This window comes from Dasypus novemcinctus, chromosome 25 (assembly GCF_030445035.2).
Source record: "Dasypus novemcinctus isolate mDasNov1 chromosome 25, mDasNov1.1.hap2, whole genome shotgun sequence".
In the NCBI taxonomy this organism is placed as follows: domain Eukaryota; kingdom Metazoa; phylum Chordata; class Mammalia; order Cingulata; family Dasypodidae; genus Dasypus; species Dasypus novemcinctus.
The window spans coordinates 18,668,392-18,695,913 of NC_080697.1; the positions used below are offsets into that span (position 1 = coordinate 18,668,392).

Here is a 27,522-nt window from a genome sequence, read left to right on the forward strand (position 1 = left end):
AACTCCACTGTACAGGAATCCAGAGCTGCCTGTGACTTCTGGGATGGACCGAGGGACTACGTGTGGGCAGGCAGCAGTGTCTGCTGCACTGCCCTAGATGTGCCCTGGAATTCCTGCTCCTAAACTTCTGCTCCTTATATTCCCTTCATACCCTCATATTAAAATCTGTTCATTCTTTAAATTTTAGTGTATACTCTAGGTTGTTTCACTTTTTGTAAAAGAATGTATTTAGAGTCTTTTGTCTAATACCTAGTTCAAGTGCCACTTCCATGAATCCGTCTCTTATAATTGTGTAATTTCTCCATTTTTGAAATTTTTATGGCATGCAATTTGTTCATTTCTTTTGACACTAATGAATTTTTACCTTGTACTGCTTTTTCTCTCAAATTGTTATTTTAAAAATAATCTCTATTCTATAGAAGAATGGTACAATGAACATCTTTAAACCTACCTGCATATATCTTTTGTTAACATTTTGCCATATTTAATCTCTACTTACACATATGTTCATCTATCTGTAGAGAGATGCATATTTATATTTTCATTGATAATCTAAAATCTTTTTGCTGAACCATTTGAAATAACTTGAAGTTGTAAACATTATGACACTTTGTCCCTAAATTCTTTATGTATCTCCTAAGAAAAAGAGCATAAAAAGGAAATTTTCTCCTATATGATCTCAATGTTATTAGCATACTCAAGAAATTTAGCATTGATACAATATTTTATAGTTCATATTCATATTTCCCAAATTATCCCATTAATGTCCTTTTAGCTTTTTTCTTCTGATCTATAATCCAAGGAAGATCATGCACTGCATTACTCATGCCTCTTCAGTTTTTTTTTTGTCATTTATGACATTGATAGTTTTGAAGAGTCTAGAACAGTTTTTTGTAGAACGTTTCACAGTTTGGTTTGTCTGATTGTCTCTTCGGGATTGTATTCAAGTTAAATTTTTTTTTCACATTTGTTCTTATTTTAATATATATTTTTTATTAGAGAAGTTACAAGCTTACAAAACAGTCAAGCATAATGTGCAGCTCCTATACCTTAACCCTCCATTAACACCTTGCATTGTTGTGGAACATTTGTTACAGATAATGAATGGACATCATCAGACTATTACTACTAACTAAGGTTCATAGCTAACATTTGATATGTATTTTTTCCATACCCCCCCCCCATTATTATCATGCATTTATATTGCACGTTTGTTATAGTTCATGAGAGAACACTTTCATATTTGTACTGTTAACTGCAGTCCATCTTTCACCCCATGGTTCACTATGTTACACAGTCCCATATCTTGTTCAAGTTAAACACTTTTGTCAAACTTTCTGAATAGGTGAGGTTATATCCTTTTAAGAGCAGCTCATCACAAGGCACATGATGTTGGTTTGTCTCATTGTTGCTGCTGAGTTTGACAACCTTATTAAGATGTTATCTGCCAGATTTCTCCATTTTAAAGGCACCTTTTTTCTAATTGCATTTGATTAGTAATCTTTGGGGTGATATTTTGAGATTGTTTCCTGTTCCAACTTTTTTGCCTAATGGTTTTAGTATCTAATGGTGATCCTATCCTGACTCAATTATTTATTAAGTGTTTTTATAAATATTTTACCTCTATGATCACATTTCCTAGATTGCAGCCTTTGTTGGGATAGAATCTCTTAACCCGTATTTCTATTACCGACACTAACTAGTATATATATTGTATATGCTTAATAGTCTTTCTGGGAATGAGTGAATTAATAAGTGAAAATTAACTCCTTATAAAATGAAAAAAGTCTTCTTTTATGTACTAGTAGTAATTTAGCCCAAATCTTAACAATCACATGTTCTTTTTCTTAAGTTTCCTTAAGTATAGTGCTGCATTCAGCACACAATAGGCTGGCTTGAAGGGAAGGCAACACAGAAATAAGGGTAGAGACACAAGAGGGGAGACAAACCTGGGACCAGGGGACTCACAGCTCCTGGAACTGAGAGCCGTGACCCTAGTTTCCACCTGGCATTTATTGGGAAACTACCAAGCAGCTGTTTGCTATCGGAACTGCAACATCATTTACAATAACAGGGAACAACTGCAACATCTAACAATGGCTACATTTAACAGGTGTAACATTTACAATAACAAACAGGTAAGCCAGTTTCCCACAACAGTATAGGATACTTTTTTTGTTTTTAACAATTTTTTTCCAATTGCTTTATTTAACATTTCAGAATTTTTTTTTCATTGTGTCCTCCAAATGGCCATGTTTCTTTTTCTTCTTTGTAAGTGCAAGGCTACTTACTCTGTGCTTTAAGCCAACCTTTTTATACATCTCATTATGATATTTAGTTCATAGAAAATGAAATATAAATACATAAAATTTTAGAGACTCTACCTAAATCAATGGTGTGTGTGTATAAAAATCAAGCTTATTGGCTAGGTTTTCCTTTATTTTTGTTTTCCTAGCTTTTCACTATGTCATGGCATCAATCATTACTGATTTGTTTAAAAAGTATATTTATTTCCTAAATAATTTTAAAAACATCAAACAGAATCATAGAAAGGTTGAGAAATCTTACATTCTTTTTATGTATTGCAGTCATTAAAAATGAATTAACAATAGACTTTTCATTAATGAAACAGCTTGTGAATATGCATTAGAAAATTACTAAGACTAAAGTTTTCCTCCATAGAATATTTATTGCTCATTAAGGTAATGCTAAGTCATAGCATTTGAATTAAAATGTTATTTAATGCACTGAAATAAATATACGGAAGTACAAGGTTATAGGTTCATTTAAAGCATGTTATAACATCTGAAGATGGGACATTTTATTCCTCTTTCCTAATTAGTCTAACTTGCTAACAATCAGCATCATATCAGATTCCTTCTGATAGTATCTATGCATCATATAACCTAATTTCCTGAAAACTGTCTTTTGTTAGATACTACTGAAAGAATGGGGCATGTTTAACCTGTAAAAAAGATTAAAGAAGAGGTGATAGTTATCTGCAATGATATAGGGACTACCTTGTAGAAAAACGCTGCTTTAGGGTAGATTTAGAATTAATGGGCAAAAATGATTTGTAGGCAGTTTTTTTGCAGTAATAGAAAGAATTTTATCCAGCACCTAATAACTGCCCAGCAACAGAATATGCTGCCTGATGAAGTATTGAACACCTTTTTACATGGAGGTGTTCACAGAAAACTGATCTTTCCTTCTTTCCTTCTCTTCATTCCCTTTATTCTCTCTTTTCCCAATCAGCTGTTCCTCTAGATCTGTGCTGTCCAATAGGTCACTACTTGCCACATGTACATATTGAATACTTACTTAAAATGTGGTTAGTCTGAATTGAGACATACTCTAATATGAAATACATACTACATTCTGAAGTCTTCGCGCTAAAAAAAGTATCTCACTGATGATATTTATACTGATTACATATTGAAGTGATACTATTTTGTATATATTGGTTAAATAAAATGTTATTAAGATTAAGTTGATCAGGAGGTTTCAGTTCCAGATAAGAAGTAGTGGATACTCCTTACCCTATTCCTGTATCTGGTTATAGCTAAAAACCATAGCATACCTAAAGAGTACACATATAGCAACTACCTGAGGAGTATATAATACTGAAAAGTATATAATAGCATATGGACTATGAAGGGAAATCAAAACTCGAAGAATGACCCACAGGATGCTTAATTCCCTGTGTGGGTTCTTCCCCCACCCCCCTCCTATATCTCCTGGCTTGGACTCCAGGCCTGCCTGGATCCTGCAACTGTGAAGTGGGTATGGACAGAAAAACTTCCAAGAAAAACCTTCTTCTCAGGACAGAAAACCAAGAAGTAGCTGGGAACTTGCAGGATGGAATTCATTGAGCTCTCTTGGCCCTTATGCAGACAAGCTCCAATGATAAAACTGGACTCCTGCAGCAGCCTCTCAGTCTCTTTTCTTTTGCTCCTTCACTCTTAAGTGAAGTTCTCAAGAGCAGGGGAACACTAAAACTCCTGTTTTCTAGCCAGAACACCAGGTAAAGTGGTCTTTGGGAGCCAGATTGTATAGGGAAAATCACAGAGAGATAGAGGTGGAGAAAAGGATTCAGGAAACTTATGTATGAACTCTCAGGCTTATCGCCAAGCTGCAGTGTATGGAACTAGATGGAATTAACTGCCAGGTAGACACTGTTCTCGTCCCAGCCTGACCTATGCGTGGTGCACAATTAGGACAATCCAGAATAGTATTGCAAAAGCTTTGAAAACTATACTGACAGTAGAATCAAGTCTGTTGAAAATAGTTCAGCACTTTCAGTCTGAACTTTATCTTAGATGAAATGGAAAAATTCCTTGAAAGACACCACCTATCAAAATTTACTCAAGAAGAAATAGGTAATTTGCGTAGTCTTATATTTGTTTTATTATTTTTAATTTTTTTTCTTTTTTAAAGGTTTATTTTTTAATTTATTTTTCTCCCCCCCCGCCCCCAGTTGTCTGTTCTCTGTGTCCATTCGCTGTGTGTTCTTCTGTGGCTGCTTCTATCCTTATCAGCGGCACCGGGAATCTGTGTTTCTTGTTGTGTCATCCTGCTGTGTCAGCTCTCTCTGTATGCAGCGCCATTCTTGGGCAGGCTGCACTTTCTTTAGCACTGGGCGGCTCTCCTTACGCGGCGCGCTCCTTTCGCATGAGGCTCCCTTATGCGGGGACACCCCTGCGTGGCAGGGTACTCCTTGTGTACATCAGCACTGCACATGGGCCAGCTCCACACGGGTCAAGGAGGCCCTGGGTTTGAACCATGTGGTAGGCGGACGCCCTATCCATTGGGCCAAGTCCACTTAACCTGTGTTTCTTTTTGTTGTGTCATCTTGTGTCAGCTCTCCGTGTGTGCAGCACCATTCCTGGGCAGTTTGCACTTTCTTTCGTGCTGGGCGGCTCTCCTTACGGGTCGCACTCCTTGCGCGTTGGGGCTCCCCTACATGGGGGACACCCCTGCGTGGCACGGCACTCCTTGCGTGCATCAGCACTGCACATGGGCCAGCTCCACACGGGTCAAGGAGGCCCGGGGTTTGAAACGCGGACCTCCCAGGTGGGCGGTGGACGCCCTATCCATTGGGCCAAGTCCGCTTCCCCTTATATTTGTTTTAGAAATGGAATCATAGTTAAAAACCTTTCAAAAAGATACTGTAGGCCCAGATTGCCTCCCTGGTAAATTCTTCCACATATTTAAGGAGGAAATAACAATTCTATAATATCTTCCAGAAACTGAGTAGGATGCAATACTTCCCAACTCATCTTACGAGGCCAGCATTCTTCTGATATCAAAACCAGACCAACAAAGTACAAAAAAAAGAACAGCTGTAGATCCATATTCCTTGTGAATATATTCCTCATTTGAAGAGAGAGTCTAAACTCCTCAAGAAATATTAGCAAATTGAATCCAGCAATTATTTTATTACATAAAAATAATGCATTTTGATCAATGAGCTTTTGTCCTTTGAATGCATGGATCATTCAGCATTTGAAAATCATTGTAATTCTTCATATTAATGGACTAAACAAGATAAACCACATGATCATATCAGTAGATACAGAAAAAAACATTAGACAAAATAAAAAATCTGTTATGATTGGGAAAAAAAAGCCTCTTAGCAAACTAGGAATAGAGGGGAATTTCCTCAACCTGATGAGGACATCTACACAGACCTACAGCTAATATTACACTTAATGAAAGACCAAATGGCTTGCCCCTAAGATTGAGAACAAAGCGTGGATTTTCACTCTCACACTTCCTATACAACATTGTACTGGAAATCCTAGACAGTATAATAAGGCAAGAAAAAGAAATAGAAAACATACAGATTGGAAAGGAAAATATTAATAGAGAATGACCCCTATTTACAGATGCTGCAATTGTCTATGTAGAAAATCCTGATAAATTGTCAAAAAGCTCATAGAAAATGAAAAGCAAGCTTACCAAGATTACGGGGTAAAAGACCAACATGCTAAAATCAATTGTATTTCTTTACTCTAGCCATGAACAATTGGAAACAGAAATTTAAAAAATAATACCAATTACAATAGCTCCCTGTACACACACACATATATTCACATAAAGAAAGAAAGCAGAAAGAAATAAATACTTAGGCATAAATCTAATAAGATATGTGCAGAATATATATGCATATGAAAGGAATTGAAGAAGACTTCAATAAACATAGAGACATAAAGACATACCATGTTCTTGTATAGTACTGGTGCCGGTTTTCTCTAAATCATTTTATAGTTTTAAAGTAATTCCCATCAAAATCTCTACAAGGACTTTGTACATATCAACAATATCATTTTAAAATTTATTTGGAAAGGCAAAGGAGTTAGAGTAGCTGAAGTAATTTTGAAAAAGAAGAACAAAGTTGGAGGATTCAACACTACCCAATTTTAAGACTTACTTCAAGTCATTGTGGTATTGGGAAAAGGATAGATGCATAGATCAATAGAACAAAATAGAAAGCCCAGTAATAGACCCACAGAAATATGGTCAATTGATTTTTCACAAAGATGCAAAGGTAATTTATTGGAGAAAGGATAGTCTTCTCAACAAATGGTGTTGAAACAGTTGCTTATCCATATGGAGAAAGAAAAAAAAGGGACCTCGACCTATATCTTAAACTGTATACAAGAATTAACTCAAGTAAAACACATTTTAAAATACAAAAGTTCACACTGTAAAACTCTGAGAAGACAAATAGGAGAAAAGTCTTTGAGACTTGGGGTTAGGTAATGAGTTCTTAGATACAACATCCCATAAGCATAATCCATAAAATAAACTGATAAGTTGACTTTCACAAATATTGCTGAAGGCACTGTTAAGAGAATGAAAAGACAAGCAATAGTGAGAGAACATATTTGCAAATCACACATCTGACAAAGGACAGATTTTAAGAATATATAAAGAGTTCTCAAAACTCAACAATAAGAAAACAACTGAGTAAAAGAATGAGCATCAGATTTGAACAGAAACTGTAGGACAGAAATATATGGAGAGCAACTAAGTACATGCAAAATGCTCACCAACATTAGTTATTAGGGAAATGCAAATCAAAACCACAACAAGATGCCACTGCATATCTATTAGAATTGCTAAAAACAATAACAAAATACAGTATCAAGTGTTGGGGAGGGTGTATAGCAATTGGAACTCTTATGCACTGCTGGTGTGAATGTTAAATAGAACAACCACACTTGAAAACAGTTGCATACTTTCTAATAAAGTTATAAAGTCATAATTTTCACGTTACCTAGCAAGCCCTCTCTTAAGTATTTATCTAGAAATGATAATTTCTCTAGAAATTAAAACTTATGTTCATACAGAAACCTGTACATGGGTGTTTATAGCAGCATTATTCATAATTGTTAAAAATTGGAAACAACCCAAATGTTCTTCCTTGGGTAAATGGATAAACAAATTGTGGTACATTCATAACTGTGAAATACTAGTCAGCTATAAAAAGAGACAAACTATTGATACATGCAACAAATTGGATAAATTCCTTATGCTGAGTTAAAGAAACCAATTTTAAAAGGTTGCATACTGTATAATACTATTTGTTTGATATTCTGGAAAATCCAAGATTGGAGGACCAGAGAATAGATCAGCAGTTGCCAGGGATTAGTCATGGTAGAAAAATTAATTTACAAAGGGGTAGCCTGAGGAAATTTCTAGGAGTAATAAAATTATTTGGTTTCTCTAATTTTGGTGTTGGTTACATGAATCTGTGCATGTGATAAAACTTGTAAAACTGTACATACACAAAAAAGAGATGGATTTTACTGTATGTAAGATTTTAAAAAATAATTGCAAATTTAATGCCACCTTTTTCCTTTTTAAATGTGGCTACTAAAGTTTGAGAGTGTATTTGTGACTTGCATTATATTTCTACTGGACAGCACTGCTTTAGATTTTAGAAATGCAAAGAAAGATTAGCTATGGTCTCCTCTTTCATAGAGATTAGATATGGTCTCCTCCTTCATAGAGATCTCCATTCTAGAGATTGGTCTGATAAAAGAAAATTTATTATGTAAATTGAAGGCGTGAGTTTTCTTACTCTATTCTGTCCAGTTTACAGCATACCTGGAATCTTAGGTTTAGTTCTGGATCTTATCCTCTAAGGGGACTATAATAAATTGATATGCATTCAGAGAGAAGAGAACAAAATGGTAAAGGAAACTGAGACCAAGACATGTGAGAAATATTGAAAGAAACTAGGATAACCTGGCCAAGAACTGACTCAGGGTGAGAATGAAGAAGAGGTTGCAAGAAGTACATTCCAATAATTGAGGGCCTATGATGTTAAGGAGAAATTAGACTTGTTTCATAAAAAAACTAAAACCAGTGGATAGAATTTTCAGGGAGAAATATTAAATTTCAGTGTAAGGAAATAGGTTTTAAGAGTTAGAACTAACTAGTCATGGAAATGCTAAAACTCTATTGCTTGAGCCTGCTTTTCCATTGAGAATCTCTTTCACCCTGGCATTTCCATAAGATTCTTGTCTGACCCTCACTTCCCAAACCTGGAATTCCCATAATCATTTTTTTAAATAACTTTTTTTAAAAAAAGATTTTTATTTATTTATTGCTCTTCCCGGCCCCCTCCCCCCCCCGCCAGTTGTCTGCTCTCTGTGTCCATTTGCCATGTGTTCTTCTGTGTCTGCTTATATTCTTGTCAACAGCACCGGGAATCTGTGTCTCTTTTTGTTGTGCCATCTTGCTGCATCAGTTCTCCGTGTGTGCGACACCACTCCTGGGCAGGCTGCCCTTTTTTGTGCTGGGTAGCTCTCCTTATCGGGCACACTCCTTGCACATGGGGCTCCCCTACGCGGGGGACTCCCCTGTGTGGCATGGCACTCCTTGCGTGTATCAGCACTGCACATGGGCCAGCTCACCACACAGGTCAGGAGGCCCTGGGTTTGAACCTTGGACCTCCCATGTGGTAGGTGGACGCTCTATCTGTTGAGCCAAATCTGTTTCCCCCATAAATAATCATTTATGGGACAGCTGATGGGGAATAATTCTTTTGTTGGTCAAACTCCAGTTATTTATCATTTGAATTGTTTCTTTGAAACTTTGCTTCCCTGTCAGTTATTATGAATGAAGGAATATAATAGTTCATTGACAAAGAATAAAGAAAGGAGCCTGTGAACAAGCTATGTACCTTCTGTAATTGGGGAACAGGGCACATGATCCACTATGCAGACCTGGTGACTGGCTTTCCTGAGATGGTGCTGATACCTTCTAAAGATTGCCCACTACCAAGGACAAACATGTAAAAACTATCTTGCACTTGGAATTTATGGGCCTTCATGTACGTGTCATATTATAAAGCCTTATATGCATGTTTTTCAAGTAGAAGGGCTTCTGTCCCTAGAAAATTTCAGGGAGTGATGAAAAATAAAACTCAAAAGTACCATTTTGTTGTTAGGTGGTCATAACACTTTTAGCCAGCTGTGGGTTTTCTTTCTTTCCTTCTTTTTCCTTATCTCACATCACCTCTGGTCCTATTTTTATTTCTTTGTTCTCCTGTCTACTATCATTTTTATGAAAAGTTGAAGTAAGTATTATCCAAAGAATCTGTACTCTGTGTTCCTATCATCTTCTCCAGGGTAAAATAAAGGTAATGTGGTATTATTGGTCTTTGATTTGATTTGTGTTGGTCTTTTCTCCACCATTTCTGCCATGAGATCAGATACTATGTTTTCTACTTCCTGTGTACCTCCCCAAATGTCCAATATATTTGTCTGTGCATAGTGAGTTTTTAATAAATGTTCTTGATTGATTTACTGACTTTTCTCCATAGCAAGGAAGTAATGCCACATTTTGTTTCAAAGAGATTATAGAGCCTTGAGACAAAGTGTCTCTGGAATTCTTTGAGGTTGAATGTACCAATTTGAGAAGTTGTGAGTTAAGAGTTTGAGATTCTGAAATATATTTAAGCTCACTTCTGTGTTTTGAAAAATACTTATATGATGTTTTTACTGTATGTAACATAGTGAACTCTATCTCTTTCTTTCAAAAGACCTTTTGAGTTGAGGGTGTGATGAACCAAAGAAAACAAGATAGATAAATTTGGTACACATCTTTTCTTTTTGTTATTTTTTTCCTTCAAATTTTATTGTATATTCAGATACTTTTGACTGTTTAAAATTTTTAAAAATCAGCTAATATTTAACTTGTTCTCCTTTAAAAGGATTCATTTAGCAACATTTCTTGAAAAATAATTATCTTTTTGGGTATTCATCTTATAAAAATATTACTTTCTTTTTAAAAGAGCGTATTGCAGAGTTTCTTTATATGGAGATCTCAAATGCATTTTCAAAATGACATTATTTATAAAAATTTAATTTACCCATAAAAATTCAGTAAATGCTATCTAATTTGTGTTTAAGTTCCATATTTTCATAGTGGGACAAATTTTTGGATCAGATTAAAAAAAGTTTGTTAAGACATAATTCATTTGCTATGCAATTCATCCTTTAAAGTATACTTTCAGTGGCTTTTTGTATAGTCACAAAATTGTGCAGCCATCACCACTGTCTAATTCCAGAATGTTTTCATCACCATGAAAAGAATCCCTGGCCTCCTTGGGCAATTGCTCCTAATTCCCCTCTCTCCCAATTCCTGACATTCATTAACCTACTTCCTGGCTCTATGGATTTGACTATTCTTGACATCATGCAATAACCATATACAGTGTGTAGCCTTTTGTGTCTTGCTTCTTTTATTTAGCACGATGTTTTCAAGGTTTATCCATACTGTAGCATGTGTCAGTACTTCATTACTTATTGTGGCTCAATAGTATTATGTTGTATAGATATACCACACATTATTGATACATTCATCAGTTGATGGACATGTGGATTGTTTTTATATTTTGGCTATTATGACCAGTGCTGCTATCAACAAGTTTTTGTGGGGACATATGTTTTCACTTCTCTGATGTATATTCCTGGGGGTGGAATTGCTTGGTTCATACTGTGGAATTGCAAACTGTTTTCCAAAGGGGCTGCACCATTTTACATTCCCACCAGCAATGTCTGAGGGTTCCAATATCTTTCCATCCTTACCAACACTTATTATTGTCTTTTTAGCTGTCACAGTGGATATGAGGTTTATTTTATTGGGTTTTGCTTTGCATTTCCCTGAGGACTTATTTTAGCATCTTTTATGTGCACATTGGCCATTTGTTATCTTTTTTGGAGATATGTCTATTCGGATCCTTTCCCTATATTTTAATTGGGTTATTTGTCTTTTTATTCAGTTATTAGTTCTTTATAAATGCTTGATACAAATATATGATTTGCAAATATTTATATATTCTTGATCAAATATATGATTTGCAAATATTTTCTCCCATTCTGTAGGTTTTTTTTTTCACTTTCTTGATACTGCCCTTTGATATAGAAACATATTTTATTCCTTACTGTAGATTTCCTCAGTATCTTGATCATCCAATTCAGAGAGAAGAATTTCTTTCATTATTGAATATTTCTCAAATATGTTCTATATGTATTAAACATTGCCCCATCACAGACATGAAACTAATATAAGAACATGTCTATTCTCTGAATGCTTATAGTATATTTAGGAAGATCAACTATATCTTACTTGTACTGCTGTGTATTTGTGGTCCAATTTATGTATCTCGTGCTCACTAAATGTAAGCTCCTTGAAGATAAACATCTTTGAATTGATACAATGTTTATCCTAGAACCTCAAATGTAGTATGTTTTATTATGACTTTTTTTAAATGAATGGAGCAATGTACTAGTATAGGTCTATTTACAACCGAATACTTAGGTGAATGTAAAACCAGTAAGTATTGTTGAATTTCAGAAATAACAAGATTAGTGTGTAGAGATTTATTAGGGAAGCCTTCATGCAGGAGAACGTGATTAAGTGCCCTTAAAGAATGGGTAAGTGGGAAGTAGATGTAGCTCAGTGGTTGAGCACCTGCTTCCATGTACGGGGTCCTGGAGTCAATCCCCGGTACCTCCTGGGAAAAAAATGCGTAAGAACTGAACATGGGGAAAGAGCATTTTAACTGGCTGGTATAGTATTTGGAGGGCAGTGAGGAAATTGGTATTGGTTTGTGGAGAGAGAGAAGGGTAAGTAAATAGGTAGGTACATCATATTTTAGAGGCCTTAAATGCTAGTTTAAAAGTTTGTTCCTACTCCAGTTGATGTGAGAGAGTTATTGAAGTTTTCTGCCTCAAGAAGTTTGGGGGCAAAGTAGTACTTTAAGAAGGTTTATTTGATAGTAGTATGCATTATTGGCTGGAGGGAGACTGCTGTTGGGAGTTGATTTAAGAGGCTATGGTAATAATTGAGTTCTTTCCATCTGTGAGCTCTTTAAGAGCAGGGTTCTTTAAAGAATATATTCATCTTCAGTGCCTAGCATAGTGCTAAGAGTGAAGTTCAAATATTTGTTGAACGGATGCTTGAATGTATGGACTAGGTGATATGGGCCTGGATAGAGCTGTTAGCATAAGAAATACCCATGTGAGAGAATTTTGTAGAAAAAATTGAGATGACACGCTGTCTAAAAGTGTAATGTGTGTGTGTAAGGTCAAAGATGACATCAAAGTTTCGGCATAGTGATTAATAAATAGCAGTGCCATCACTAGAAGTCAGCCATGGAAAGAGGGGAGCGAGAAGGGACAGAGATGAGCATGTTTTTAAATTGCTGAGTTTGATACTGAAATGCCTAGTACATAGTTACAGATATAACAATTCAAATGAGAACTGAAGCCTGAACCTTTAAACTTGAATATCAACCATATAGATGTTTTTGTTTGCACAGATGAAAAATGATTGGACTAATATAAGTGTGTGCAGAGGTTGTGTGCATGTCCATAAGGACATGCATTCTTGTACACACACAAGGTGATAGAACTTGAAATGTATGCTAGATTGTTGATATACTAATCTGCTTGTGTATATTAACAGAATGATGAGAACTGATTGTGAGTTAAGCACAAGTATAAGGGAGCTAAGGAAGGAGACAACAGGAAACAGAAGAACTTAAAACATAATATTGCCAATGAGACTTCGTGATTTTTCGTCAGTTTCAAAATAATAGTAATAACAGCAGTGTTACTCCTTTCTCACTTATTATGTAACTGCTGGGCACGGCATGCTGGGTCTTTTTATCCTCACAAGTAGTCTTTGAAGCCAGTACTGATGGCATCTGACCCCCCTTTTACTGATGAAGAAACTGAAGTCTAAAGAAGTTAAAACTTGCCAAAGGTCACTTGACCTAATAAATAATTAGGAGAGCTTGTGGCTATAAACCTAACGTTTTAAACCAAAAAATATTTTTCCCATTATAAAAAAAATATGCATGTTTAATTTCTGTGAGGCAAGGACTATGTCTTTACATAATCAGTCCTTGGTAAAGACTTATTAATTATCATGAGGACAGTGATTGGACCATAACATTTTCTATAAAAATCAGCATGTACTTTGAATGTGGCTGTTTCTACATTTCTCTTTGGATATTTATATTTATATAGTGTGTTAGGAAATAAATCTGTTTTGATTGCATGTTGTGGATGCAAATTTAAGAGAAGATATCAGTTCTTTTATTTAAAGAATTAATCATTAAGAAAGTGCTTTTCAAATTTTTCTCTTAAACTAATACAAACTTGTTTTCGAAGTGTTTCTGATGCATTACTCAGAATGTTTGTTCTTTAGCAAGAAAATAAGAAGAGCTTGCCATTTTCTTTTATTCCAGGGGATATAATTTTCAATGCCCAATACCCAGAGCTGCCCCCTGATTTTATCTTTGGAGAGGATGCTGAATTCCTGCCGGATCCCTCGGCTCTGCACGTGAGTACTGCAGGCTCAATCGCATGGTCTTTATTTGGTGAAAGGAGAACAAAATTAGCTTTTGAAAATTGCTTAACAGATGAATTTGCCAAACGTAAATTTCTTCCACCCATCTTGTTTCTGTCCCGTGAAATAAGTACAACTTTTCATTGCCAAAATGGTTAAATAAGAGATGTTTTAAATTGCAGGCTTACTTTCAGGCTGTTTTAAATTAATGAAGGACTCTAACATATTTGTTGAAATGCTTTTATTTTAGTTTAAAGAGAAATATTAAAAATGTTTTCTTTGTTTCAACTTAATATTTCATGCCTGTAGTCAATTTTCTAATGTTTCCTGACACTTCATCTACAGGGCTTGTTAGGAGTGCATTTCTTGGCTCATTAAGAGTTTTTTCCTTTTTGGTATAGAAGTGAAAGTGGCAAATTCGGACTTGTATCAGCATTATCTCAGTATTATTATCAGAGGGTAAAGAATAGATTACATTTTCTCTGTTTAAGCAGGACCAAAACCTTTTTGGTTGAAATAAAATGTTTCTGGAATTAGAGTAGGAATATTCACCACTGGGGCAGGGGCGGGTAGTACTTGCTAGAGCACATGCGGTTTATATAAAAATTATGTGCTTTGCATGGCTGGTGGAGAAGAAGAATGCTGTTTTGTTTAAAAGGTTCTGACTAGACAAAATGTCTCTTTTCCCTTCTCAAATTCAATTTTGCTATACTGTCTATACTATAAGAGGTTTTACTGCTGTTCAAAAACCATGTTCTTAGTTTTGTTTTCTGGAATTTTTTTTTTCTCAGTAAAGTTTTGTAATTAAAAGTTTTGATGACTTAGACTTTGAAATCTTGACTTTTGTTTTTTAAAGGGGAAGTATTAAACAGGAAGTTTTAAACCAAATCTGAAGCATTTTCTTACATTTGAGAATAAAACTGTAAAATATTGTTGGCAAGTGTAGGATGGGTTTGTTGCAGAGCTTCTAATAATTACACATAAGTTGTTACTTTGACTCCTTTTCAGAAGTTTATAATTTAAAATATGGCCTTTTCTGTTTCTGTGTTTATTATTCACCCTGTTTTAAAGTTGAAGGGCATCTCTGATAGAAAATAAGGTAGAGGTATCAGTGCAGACCTTTCCTGCATTGAATGTGCCCAGTGGAAGGTAAGCTTAATGCCAATGCTACATTACAGGCTAAGCACCCTGGAATTTAAAAAAGATGGGCAGAAAAAGTTTGTAGTGGAGGCTCTGTTGTACCTCTATTGTAGCAGAAGTTCTTGAAGAAGGGGGCAGAAGTGGAGAAGGTAGCCGAGAGTCTTTTAAGTAGGGTGAGTGACAGAAATAGGCAAATTGGCCAGAGCTATGATTTGTATATAGTAGAAGAAAGTACTGACAGGTTTGCAGAAATGTAAGTTAATATAAGAAAGGACTAGAAAAGAAGTTAGAAAAAGTGTTAAGTGTTGGAGAGGATGTGGAGAAATAGGAGCACTTAGTCATTGCTGTTGGCAATGTAAAATGGTATAGCTGCTGTGCAAGACAGTTTGGTAGTTTCTCAGAAAGCTAAGTATAGAACTACTATATGACCTGGCAATCCCTCTAGTAGGTATATACCCCAAAGAATTGAAAGCAGGGGTTTGATCAGGTATTTGCATAGCAATGTTCATAACGATGTTATTCATAATTGCCCAAAGATGGTAGCAACACAAGAGTCCATCAACCCATGAATGGATTAACGAAATTTGGTATATACATATAATGGAATATTATTCAGCTGTAAAAAGGAATGAATTCCTGATACATGCAACAACATGGATGAGCCTTGAGGACATTATGCTAAGTGAAATGAGCCAAGCACAAAATGACAAATATTGTATGATCTCACCGATATGAAATAATTAGAATAAGCAAACTCATAGAGTTAGAATCTAGAATATAAGTTACCAGGAGCTGGGTGGGGATAGAGAATGGGGAGTTAATGCTTAATTTGTACAGAATTTCTGTTTAGGTTGATAGTAAAGTTTTGGATATGGGTGGTGGTAATGGTAGCACATTATTATGAGTGTAATTACCAGCACTGAATTATACATGTGAATGAGGTTAAAAGGAAATTTCAGGTTGTATATATATTAGTAGATTAAAAATTAAAAATTGCACTTACTGTAAACTGTGGACTGTAGTTAATAGTACTTTTAAAATATTCTTTCATCAATTGTAATAAAGGTACTACATTAATGCAAAATGTCAACAATAGGGAGTATATGGGAAAGCTGTATTTTTACCTAATTTTTTTGTAAACTTACAACTTCTCTAATGAAAAAAATACTAAATAAAAAAAAAAAGAGGTTAGAAAGATAAATTGACTCAAGACCGTGGAATGAATCCAATGCTAGACTAAGCACTGTGGAAGAAAATGATAAAGGGGGACCAATAGCAATATAGTTCATATGCTGGATTCAGGAGAGCTTGATGGCCAGAATATAATTTAGCCAACTGTTACAAAAATCCAGGGCTGAGAGAAGGGGCTTTGAATTACGGTGGTGCAAGAGGGACCACTGTGATGGGAAAGATAAGGACTTTTGTTTGCAATTGCCTTCAAACTATACACTGCTTAGCTTCAATACTGGCAGTATTATGAGAATGTAAAATTTAAAAGCTGGAAAGGACCTTCAGATTCATTTCATTCCATTCCTCTATTTTAATGCTGAGGAAATTAACCTAAAATTATATAATTCTACAAGAGAGCTGATACTGTAACTCTACTATTTTGATGTGAAGTTATTGTAAATGTTTTCGAGAAATTAGCTGTGAAAAAACAATAAAAAAGTCAAACCACTAAATCTATGAGAAAGATTGCAAACCTAGGGGAACATCCTTTCTTTCTTGATATTTAATTAATTTGAGGCTGCAGGGCTTTTTTCTGAGCACAGCTTGCCTTTGAGGGACATTTCACTCAACTGTTAACAGGTTATGGTTTATTCAGTTCAGACTTTCCCTCCTCCTTCAAGTGCTTAGAGCACAGTCACTAATAACTTGACTAGTCTACAGATGGCCCTAGTGGGGGATTACTTATTTATCATGGTGTGGAAAGCAGAATGCCTAGACTTCTCAGATTTTTCCACTGAAGTACTCCTAATTTCAGAAGAGAATGAATATGCACCCTATTATCTGGAATGTAGTTCAAAGTGGTTCTGTAACAAACATGGATTTTCTTTGACATTTTAGGTTTTATCTTAAAGATTCATAGACAGTTTGTGCTTGATTCTGCAATATACCTGCATTTTTAACATAAAGTTATATTAAATTATAAACATATCGGAAAAAAATGGACCCTCCAATATGTCCCAGTTTGAAAAATAAGGTTTTAGAGGATATATTTGATATTTTATTCAATTTATTTATACCTGTTTCTTTCCAAAAAGATTTCAGGTAGCTTAAGTATTGGACACACAGAGGGTTAACAGAAATATGTATGGTGCTCTAATCCATCAGATGAATCACCTCTTTTTAAATTTGGACTCTTTATCCAGGGAGATGAGTTTTGTAAAGGAACTTGAGATTCCTAGATAAATGGAAAATACTGGAGGATCATAGATAGAGAATCATAAAATTATTTGCATTAGGACTTCATGGATCAGTGGTTCTTAATTCTAGCTATACTATACATTAGAATCTTTTAGGAAGCCTGTTAAAAACAGTTTGCTGAATCTACTGAATTTGAACTTTCATGGAGCCCGAAAAATCATTTAATTTCCTACACTATTTTTACGTGTTTGTTTTTGAATGACCTTTGGGGACCATGGATTGAGTCTATCTTTTACAGAGCATACCCAACAGAAAGCCATTTAGTTTTTGATTAACAGCGAAGTATCATTTTCTAGTTTGGTGAAGGCTCTCTCTGTTTTTTAGTAATAACTTTATTGAGACATAATTTACCTACCATAGAATCCATGCATTTAAAGTATACAAGTCACCAGTTTTTAGTACATTCATTGAGTTGTGCAGCCATTACCACAAGAACTTTTAGAACTCTTTGTTTAACTTTTTGCCAGTCTGTTTTCCAAAGTTTTGAGTGCACGATTTTACGTGCCCACCAGCAGTGTAGGAGGACTCCAATTTCTCCACACCTTGCCAAGGATTGTTATCTGTTTTTTTGTTATAGGCTTCCTAGTGTGCGGGAAGTGGTATCTCCCATACTTTTGATTTCCCTGATAATTAATTATGTTGAGCATCTTTCCATGTGTTTATTAGCCATTTGTACATCTTCTTTGGAGAAAGGTCTATTTAGATCCTTAGAACTTTTTAAACTGGATTGCTTGTCCTTTTGTTGAGTTGTAAGACTGCTTCATGTATTCCTTATTCCTTATCAGATACATGATTTGCAAAATTTTTATCCTAGTCTGTGGGTTGTCTTTTCACTTTGTTGATTGTGTTCTTTTCTAATTTTGAAGTCCAATTTATTTTTTTCTTTTGTTGCTTGTGCTTTTGGATTTATATCTCATAAACTATTGCAAAACCCAAGGTTAGGAATATTTATGTCTATTCATGGAGTGGATTGTTTGTCTTCTAAAAATTTTATAGTTTTTACTCTTTTTTTTTTTTTAAGATTTATTTATTTATTTATTTCTCTCCCTCCCCCACCCCCACCCCGGTTGTCTCTTCTCTGTGTCTATTTGCTGTGTCTTCTTTGTCCGCTTCTGTTGTCGTCAGCGGCACAGGAATCTGTGTTTCTTTTTGTTGCGTCATCTTGTTGTGTCATCTCTCCATGTGTGCGGTGCCATTCCTGGGCAGGCTGCACTTTCTTTCACGCTGGGCGGCTCTCCTTATGGGGCATACTCCTTGCGCATGGGGCTCCCCTACGCGGGGACACCCCTGCATGGCATGGCACTCCTTGCACGCGTCAGCACTGTGCATGGGCCAGCTCCACACAGGTCAAGGAGGCCCGGGGTTTGAACCATGGACCTCCCATGTGTTAGACGGATGCCCTAACCACTGGGCCAAGTTTGCTGCCAGTTTTCATTCTTATATTTAGATATATGGGCCATTTTGAGTTAATTTTTTAATAGATGATGTGAGCTAGTGACCCAGTTTCATTCTTTTGCAAGTGGATAACCAGTTGTTCCAGCCATTTGTTGAAAAGTCTGTTCAACCATTTGTTGAAAAGTTTGTTCTTTCTTCATTGAATTGTCTTGGCCCTCCTGTCAAAACTTAAATGACAGTGGAGCAGATGTAGCTCAAGTGTTTGAGCACCTGCTTCCTGTGGACAAGGTCCCGGGTTTGATCCCCTGTACTTCCTAAAAACAAAAACATACAAATAAATGAAAAAAATAAATAAAACAACAACTCTCATTGGGGAGCAAATGTAACTCAGTGGTTCAGTGCCTGCTTCTCGTGTCTGAGGTCCTTAGTTCAATCCCTGGTACTTCCTTAAAAAAATAAAAAGCTTAAAGATGAGGTTCCAGTTGACCAAGATGCCAGCTTGAGATATTCTTGGGTGCTGTTCTACCATAGTATCTTTTTTTTTCCCTAGAAGGTACCAGGGATTGAACCTGGGATCTCATACATGGGAAGCAGACACCCAACCACTGAGCTACACTTGCTCCCCCCACCATAGAATCTTGAACAACGAGCAAAAACTAGCATAACCATCTTCTTCAAAACTCTGGAAAAACCACCAAAGGGTTGTAGTAACTGGGCATATGCCAAAACAAGAAAACAGAACTTTGAAAACTTTAGGTGAAGCTTGTGGTGCCCTTCCAGATTCCTTCCTCTCATCCCCCCTTGGTGTAGTGTGGACTCAGTCTGCACTCCCATTGTGAGACCCTGGCCCTGTTCTGGAGGAAACAGAGGAACCCCTATGGCACATTCCAGGTGCCTGTATGTTGCTGCCAATCTAGTAGGTAGAAGCCTGAAAGACTGAACTAGGATACTCCTCTCTGGCTGGACCATTCCAAAACTTGCTCTATAGGCAGAAGCACCTTGCAGAGAGCTAAAGCAGTGTAAGAAACAATTAAGTCAAAGCGGCCTGGGGCAAAGAATTACCTGCATGAAGTTATACAATAGAGCACCCAGGAGAGGGACAATGTCTATTTCATAGGGAGTAGAAAGGGCATTCCAATTCTTGAGAACAGGGAAATTCAGTTGTTTTGTCTTCCAGGTCACTGGTTCTTTCTTCTGTCTCTAAGCTGCTGCTGAAACCCTCTAGGGGATTTTTCAGTCTAGTTATTGTGGTCTTCAACTTTGTTATTTCTGTTTTGTTCCTTTTAAAAATCTTTCTTTGTTGAGATTCTTACATTATTCATTCATTATTTTTCGGATATCCTTTAGTTCTTTCTCCTTGAGCATCATTTTTTCAAAGCCTTTCTCCAGTATGTCCAAAGTGTATTCCTCTTCATTGATGATTTCTGGATTTTTTTCTTATTCCTTTGGATGAGTTATTTTATATTCCTTCATTTGTCTTATAATCTTTCTTTGCGTACTGTACATTTTAATATTTTAAAATGTTAACTCTGGAATTAAGTCCCTATACTGTCTGTTTATTAAGTTTGTATCCAGTTATTAAGATGACAGGGATTTCTGTGAGTGCCAGGAGTTAACAAAAACAAACCAAAGTAAAATACACCATTCGTAGTCTTTGCACTTTGGCTATGTTTTGCCTAGTGATCTCTTTCAGAGCTGAACCCTCCTATCAGAAAGATCAGCCCAAGGTGAATGCAAAGTGCAGGGTCCTCTCTGGCTTGTCTGAACCTTCATGGAGCTTGCTTCTCTTCTTGGGTTTGTTCTTGCTCATGGCCTTAGGAATTCCCACATTGACAGGAATTTCAAATGCCCTCTCTACTCCCTATGAAATAGACTTCCTCCCCCTCCTGGGTGCTCTGTTGTATAACTTCATGCAGGTAATTCTTTGCCTCAGGCCGCTTTGACTTAATTGTTTCTTACACTGTTTTAGCTCTCTGCAAGCTGCTTCTGCCTGCTGAGCAAGTTCTGGAATAGCCCAGCTAGAGAGGAGAGTCTTGGTTCAGTCTTTCAGGCTTCTACTCACTACATTGGTACTGACATACAGCCACCGCAGTATGTGCCAAGGTATTACTCTGCCACCTCTGGAACTTGGCTGGTGCCCCACAATATGAGCACAGGCCCACTCCAGGCATGGGAGTATATGGCAGAGGGGCCCCTGGGACCCCATGAATTTCTCCTACCTTTAAAAAAATTTTCCTTACTTTATTTGGCACTTTTCCAGTTACTGCAATCTCTTAAAGGTTTTCTGGAGTTTTGAAGAAGTTGGCTGTGCCATTTTTTCCCCCCTAGTTGTTCAAAGATTCTGTGGGGAACATAACCCTAGAGTAGCTTAGGTTACTGTCTTTATTGACCTGTAATGAATTTTTAAATTAGGAAGTATGAGTCCCTCAACTTTGTTCTTCATTTTCAGGGCTGATGTGGCTATTCTGGGTTCCCTACATTTTCATATTTTTTAGATCAGCCTGTCATTTTCTGCAGAGAATCCATCTGGGAGTTTGTTAGGGATTTTGTTGAATACAAAGATAAATTTTGTGAGTATTGTCATTTTAACAACAGTTTCTTTCAACAGTGTTTTATAACTTTAGAGTAGAAGTTTTGCACTTCTTTTGTTCAGTTTATTTCTATTTTCGTCTTTCTGATTTTATTTTAAATGATGTACTTCAGTTTCATTTTCCACTCGATGTCATTACTGTACAGAAATACAATTGAGTTTTACCAAACATCTCTTAACAAATTTATGTTCCTTATCTTTTTAGCTTTTTTCAAGATAAATGGGTAAAGAAGCTGGATCATATCTTATTTTGGTATTGAGATGTGATTATATAATAGTAACATTGCTTTTTCCTTTATTATATAAGGGACTTAAACCATTTCCTAAGTTAAAAATGGAAGCAGTATTGAAAAAAAGCCTATAACATCCTGGAATCTACCTTCAACTGCAACACTCTTAAGTTTTAGTGTGTTCATTAAAAATATGTTTCCTCACTTTTTGTTGTATGTGCTAATAATTAATTCATGAAACCCTTTTAATCAACATTTATTGAATAAGTGTACACAGATAAATTGATTCTGTGAAACATTTCTAAGTATGCAATAGCTCCTTCAAAGAGTGTGGAGGTAAAAATAATCATGATGTGTTTGGATTTTATTTGACAAGGCAGAATGTTTCTTGTGGGGATTAGGGAAGATTGGTCTTGGCTAGGTGAGGTGCCAATATTTTAGGCAATTTTAAGGTAGAGGGTATTTTGGCAGATCTTTTATAATGGTTGAACAATTCCTGGACATCTTTAGAGATGAGTGATCTGTTGTTTAATTTTTGCCCTGCTTTGAGAAAGAGTTGGGTAAGATGAGCCCTGAAGGTTTCTATTATGTTTGCATGATTAGTGGTATGCTAAGAAAATTTTGCAGAAGACTTTATAGAAGGTAGGTAAAATCAACCTTGATTTGAATGGTAGTATTTACTATTTCAGTATATAAATGTCAGTGAAATGTAGGCAGACAAAAGTGCATTCATGGAGACAGTGTTTTAAAGTAGAGCAGTCTACAGCAAAGTTTTCTCGATGTGCATGCTCTTTTATTGTTTGGGTTTCAGAGGAAACTGGAAAATAAGCAGGCATGAAGGGTAGACATCTGGGTGCTGTGGTACAAGTGCCAGAGAAGAGTATATGGTCTTTAAGTTATCACTAGGTGGGTCATAATTTATTATTGGTTGCACTTGGTATGTTCAGAACCTGTCCTCAATTTTTTTTGATGCGTCTCTCTTCCATTTAATTTGTAATAGACCTTTGAAATCTGTATCACAAATATGAGACTTTGAGAAGACTGAAAAGTTCTGTCTTGAAAAGAACATTGGCTCTCCTAGGAGGGATTACTCTTGTTTATGCCTGTGCTAAAGAAAATTTATTTGACATTAAGCAAGAGTACAATTTCAACTCCTGCATTTTCCTAGATCTGTGTTCACTGTGTCTACCTGACAGATTGCTTCAAAATTTCATTGATCTTTCTCTAATTGGTAATGTAGAAGAGTTTCCAAACTTTATTAATATTCACATCACCTGGAAATCTTGTCAAAATGCATGTTCTCATCTAGCATGTTTGGGGTAGTGCCCGTATTGTGGATCGTGTGAGTAGCAAGGATGATAGAAAATTGGCATCTTTAACAAGAATTGTGTATTTTAGCATGATTTCACAAGTAGTTTGCTTATTTAACAAGATCTGACATTTGTTAAATTTCATTTTATCCTATTTTATTTTAAAAGAGAGTGATGGTCTATTCCTCCTACCTCCTTTTTTAAACTTAAGTTTTCTATTTTCAGTAAGATGTTGATCAGCACAGATCAAAGTGACTATTCCAAATCATTTAAGGTCGTTTAAGAATTGTCTTCATTAAGTAATTATTTAACATGTTTGCCCTTTGTTTTATTGTTGTTAACTATAAGAATTATCAAGTTGGGGGTGGGAGGAGAGCAGCAACATCTTTTACATAATCATGGTTAGAAAAAAATCATTTTTCTACCATATTACTCAATGTCCTAATTCATACAAGAACCCACAAAATAAGTTTCTGCTTATGTTTAGTTTCAAGAAAGATTTTGCTTCTGCAAATAAATTTGTATGCTTTCTCTTGGAAAATAAACACAGTGCAAGTCACATTTCCCTTTTTGCCCATGCTGCCTAAAAGCTGAGTGTCAAATGGATTGCTCAAGTATTAGAATCTTTCATTTCATGGGCTTAAAAATGTCTTTCCCCTCTTTTTCCTTTAATGAACTCTTTTTTGTTTTACCTTTAAATTTCATATCTTAAAATATATTTTAATTTATGAACTATATTAAATAATTTTAGAATCTGACACATTTTATTAAATTGTAAATAAAATATGACAATGAAGGGAAATTTTCTAGGACTGTTATTCTGAGGAACTTGCAACTTTTTGTCTCTTCTTTTTATTTCAGATTTTAACTTTACTTTTCTTGGCATACTATATATTTTCTTAGAAAGTTGTATGAAAAATCACTTATATTTCAAATAATTTTCCCTGTTCAGTTGAATCACATTTTTTCTTACAGAAAATAATTTGTCCTTAACCTAATTGAAACGAGCACTTTAGAGGGCCATCATTTTCTTCACAATATTTCCTTTTAGTAATGCTTATTAGAAATCAGTCTTATCAGTTCGTATTCTCTCCATTTCTGTACACACCCATGTACTCACACTCATTCCTCCCTCCTACCCCCATCCACCATGGCCCTGAAGAATATCCTTTAGCATTTTTTGTAGTTGAAATTAGTGACAAATTCTGATTTTTTTATTTATTGAAAAATGTTTTTATTTAACTCTTGCTTTAAAGAATAGTTTTCTAGATATGGATTTCTAGGTTTTATTTTCTTCTAGTTTTTTATAGATGCTGTTCCATTGCCTTCTGGCTTTCATTGTTTTTTTATGAGAAATCAGCCTCATTCATATTGCTCCCTCGTATATAATGTGTCTTGTCTTTCTGGCTCCTTTCAATTTTTTTTTTCTTAGCTTTGGTTTCACCATTTCGACTAGTGTGCCTAGGAATGGTTTTCTTTTAATTTATCCTGCTTGCAATTTGCTGACTTTTGCAGATTCATTAAATTGATGTTTTTCACCAAATTTGGGACTTTTTCAGTCATTGTTTCTTTAAATGTGTTTTCTACCTTATTCTTACTCTTCTTTCTCCTTGCATTCCAAATACATTTGTATTAATTAGGCTGATATTGCCCCTCAATTCACTGAGACCCTCTTCAGTTTTCATCTCTCTTTCTCCTTGCTTTTCTTCAGATTGGATGATTTCCATTGATCTGCCTTCAAGTTTATTGACCTTCTCTTCTGCTCTCTACTCTGCTATTAAGACTTTCCAATGAATTTTTCCCTTCAATTATTATTCTTTTCATTTGTAGAATTATTATTTGGGTCTTTAAATATTTCTGTTTCTCTTCCAAGATTCCCTGTGTATTCATTCATTAAGACCATATTTTCTTTCAAGTTTTTGAACATGTTTACAATAACTGCTTTAAAGTCTTTGTTGGCTAAATCCAATATCATGACCATTTCACTATTGGTTTCTATTGAGTCATTTTTTTCTTGATTATGGGTCATGCTGTCTCTGTTTGCTTGCATGTTTAGTAATTTTTTATTGTATATTGAACATTGTAGATATATATTAAAGAACTTTTGATTTTATTATATTTTTTGAAGAGTGTTTACTTTTGTTCTGATAGGCAGTTCATTTACTGGCTGATATCTTGAACATGTGGAGACTTGGTTTATTTATTTTTAGAACAGATCCATTGAAAAGCCCACGGTGTTTACAAGCAACTGCCAACTTGGTGGGATTCAAACCCCAAATTCTGTCTCCCTCGTAGATATTATCAGGCTTGGTTTTAGGCTATATTAGGGCATGTCTAGAATAGGCCTTAGTTTAGGGCAGGAATTGGCAAACTTTAAGCCGATGGGTCAATTATTGCCTGCAACCTGTTTTTATGTAGTCTGCAAGCTAGGAATCGTTTTTATATTTTTAAAGGATTGTGAAAAAAGAATCAGCAACAAAGAAGAATAAACAACAGAGACAGTGTGTGGTCCAGCAATCCTAAAATATTTATTCTCTGGGTTTTCATAGAAAAGGTTTTGCTGACCCTTTGGTCTAAGTCACAGTTTTTAATCTTAGAGTTGGTTTTTATTGTTGTTGTTTTCTCAACTGTATGCTTTTGGTTAATGAGTTGTTAATGAGCTCTCTCCACTCTGTATGGGCTGGAACTTTAATATCTCCCTGCTCTATTCACCTGTAATATCTCTGTTTTGCTTTCAGCTGTACAATATCCACTTTCTTGTAAGCCTCTTTTATAGTATTGCTTCATGGCAGCTGCTCTTTGATAAGCCGCCTTCAATCTTGCCCTGTGTATGTGCAGCCCGGCACTTGGCTGAGATTCTTAGGTAAATCCTCTCCTCATATGGGTTTTGGACCATCACAACATCTCCACATTCTCCATTGTCCTCTAAGGCAATTTCTAGGCACTTCAGTAGTTCTGAGTCTGATAACTGCTTCCTCTGTTCAGCAGAATGTCAATGGTCTTCACTAGTTTCCAGTAGGCACTCTAGGCTCCATGTTGTGGTGGTTGACATTCTTCAACTCCATGTTAGCTGAGTGGGGTAAGTCCAATAAATCAGAGTGTAGGAGTTGAAGTCTGTTGAGGTTCAGGGCCTGGCTACCATATTGTCAATCCAGAGATTCAAATCCCCTAGATATATCTTAAACCCCAGCACCAACTACAATTCCAGTAAAGTAGCATGAAAGTCTTGTGAAAAGAGATCCCATCTGAGTCCAGTTCCATCACGCAGAAACACCAGCTCCAAAGAAGGGCCAACTGACATGGCAGTGAACCCCATCTGCCATGACCATAGAACCCGTGGGTCTCTTTATCCCTCAAAAGAACCAATACCTGGGGTTGTATCTACTTTATCTTTCTCTGAGACTCTGCTCAGGTGTGTATAAGGGCAATCCTTCTGACAACCTCCAGACTCTTTTTTAGAGACCCATTCTCCTGGATTATTATAGTAGCTTTCAAACCAGTCTCTTTGCTTCTTCCTTTGTCATCCTACACTATTTTTTCACATAGAAACAAGAGAGCATTCAAACATTCTAAGCACACTCCAGCTCAGGACCATTCTATGCTATTTACTATTTTCATTCATTTCTGCCTGGGACTTCTGCCTGCCAGATACCTACATGGCTTGCTACCCTCCTTTATTCAAACATCATTATATCAGAGGGGCCATCCCTGATATTCCTATACAAAATGGTGACATTCTCTTCATTATTCTCTGATCTTTACCTTGCTTAATTCTTTTCATAGCACTTATCACTATTTGCTTAATTTTTGGTTACTTATTGTTCGATTGCTGCCTCTGCTGGGGTCACCAACTACCCTGGTTGGCCTGGGACTGAGGGTTTTCCTGGAATGTGGGAATTTAGTGTTAAAACTGGGACAGTTCCAGGTAAGCAGGGTAATGGGACACATTTGTGTCTTCACTGGAAAGGAAGCTTCATGAGAGAATGGAATATGTTTTGTTCACTGCTCTATCCTAGTATCTAGAAAAGTACCTGGAATGTAGAGGTGCCTAATATACATGTTTGTTAAATGAACAGTTTTCTTTCAAGGTTCTGTATTCCATAAGAGACTTAATGATTTCCAAAACTAGAAAATAGGCTTTAGATGAAAATTTCAAAATAGAAGAAAAAAATCCTGATTTAGAGAAATTTGGGGACAAAAACAGTTAACAATTTCTAAAGCAGTGATTTTCAGCCTTGGTTTTGCAATACCTTGTGGTATGTCCCACTACCTCAGAAAGTATTATGAAATTCTTTCTCCCAAAACTAATAATGATAATTCACTTTAATTTAAAATGAAGTTGCATAAAGGAGGAAGGGTGGATCATAAATTTAAGTGAGAAGAGGATGTTGTAATTATAGCAAAATTGAAAACCACTGGTATCTGACTTCCTGGTTTGAAGAAGGTGAGGGTGATTTAGTGTTTTGGAAAAGCATCCTCAGGGTAGTGAACCTAATGCAATTTCACGTACTACCCACTGGTTTTAGGATTTATTACCTCTGTTCTGCTTGCATAG

General features: G+C 35.9%; 1 protein-coding gene across 4 annotated transcripts in view; it reads left to right on the forward strand.

The window, feature by feature from the left end:
• The window catches only part of BABAM2 (BRISC and BRCA1 A complex member 2), a 569,726-nt gene that overhangs the window by 134,033 nt on the left and 408,171 nt on the right, over positions 1-27,522 (forward strand). For all 4 annotated transcript variants that reach the window (XM_004452354.4, XM_071211921.1, XM_058287779.2 and 1 more), the window contains exon 4: positions 13,775-13,869. In XM_004452354.4, coding sequence (XP_004452411.1) covers positions 13,775-13,869 — 95 coding nt within the window. The remainder of the gene's footprint in view (positions 1-13,774; positions 13,870-27,522) is intronic.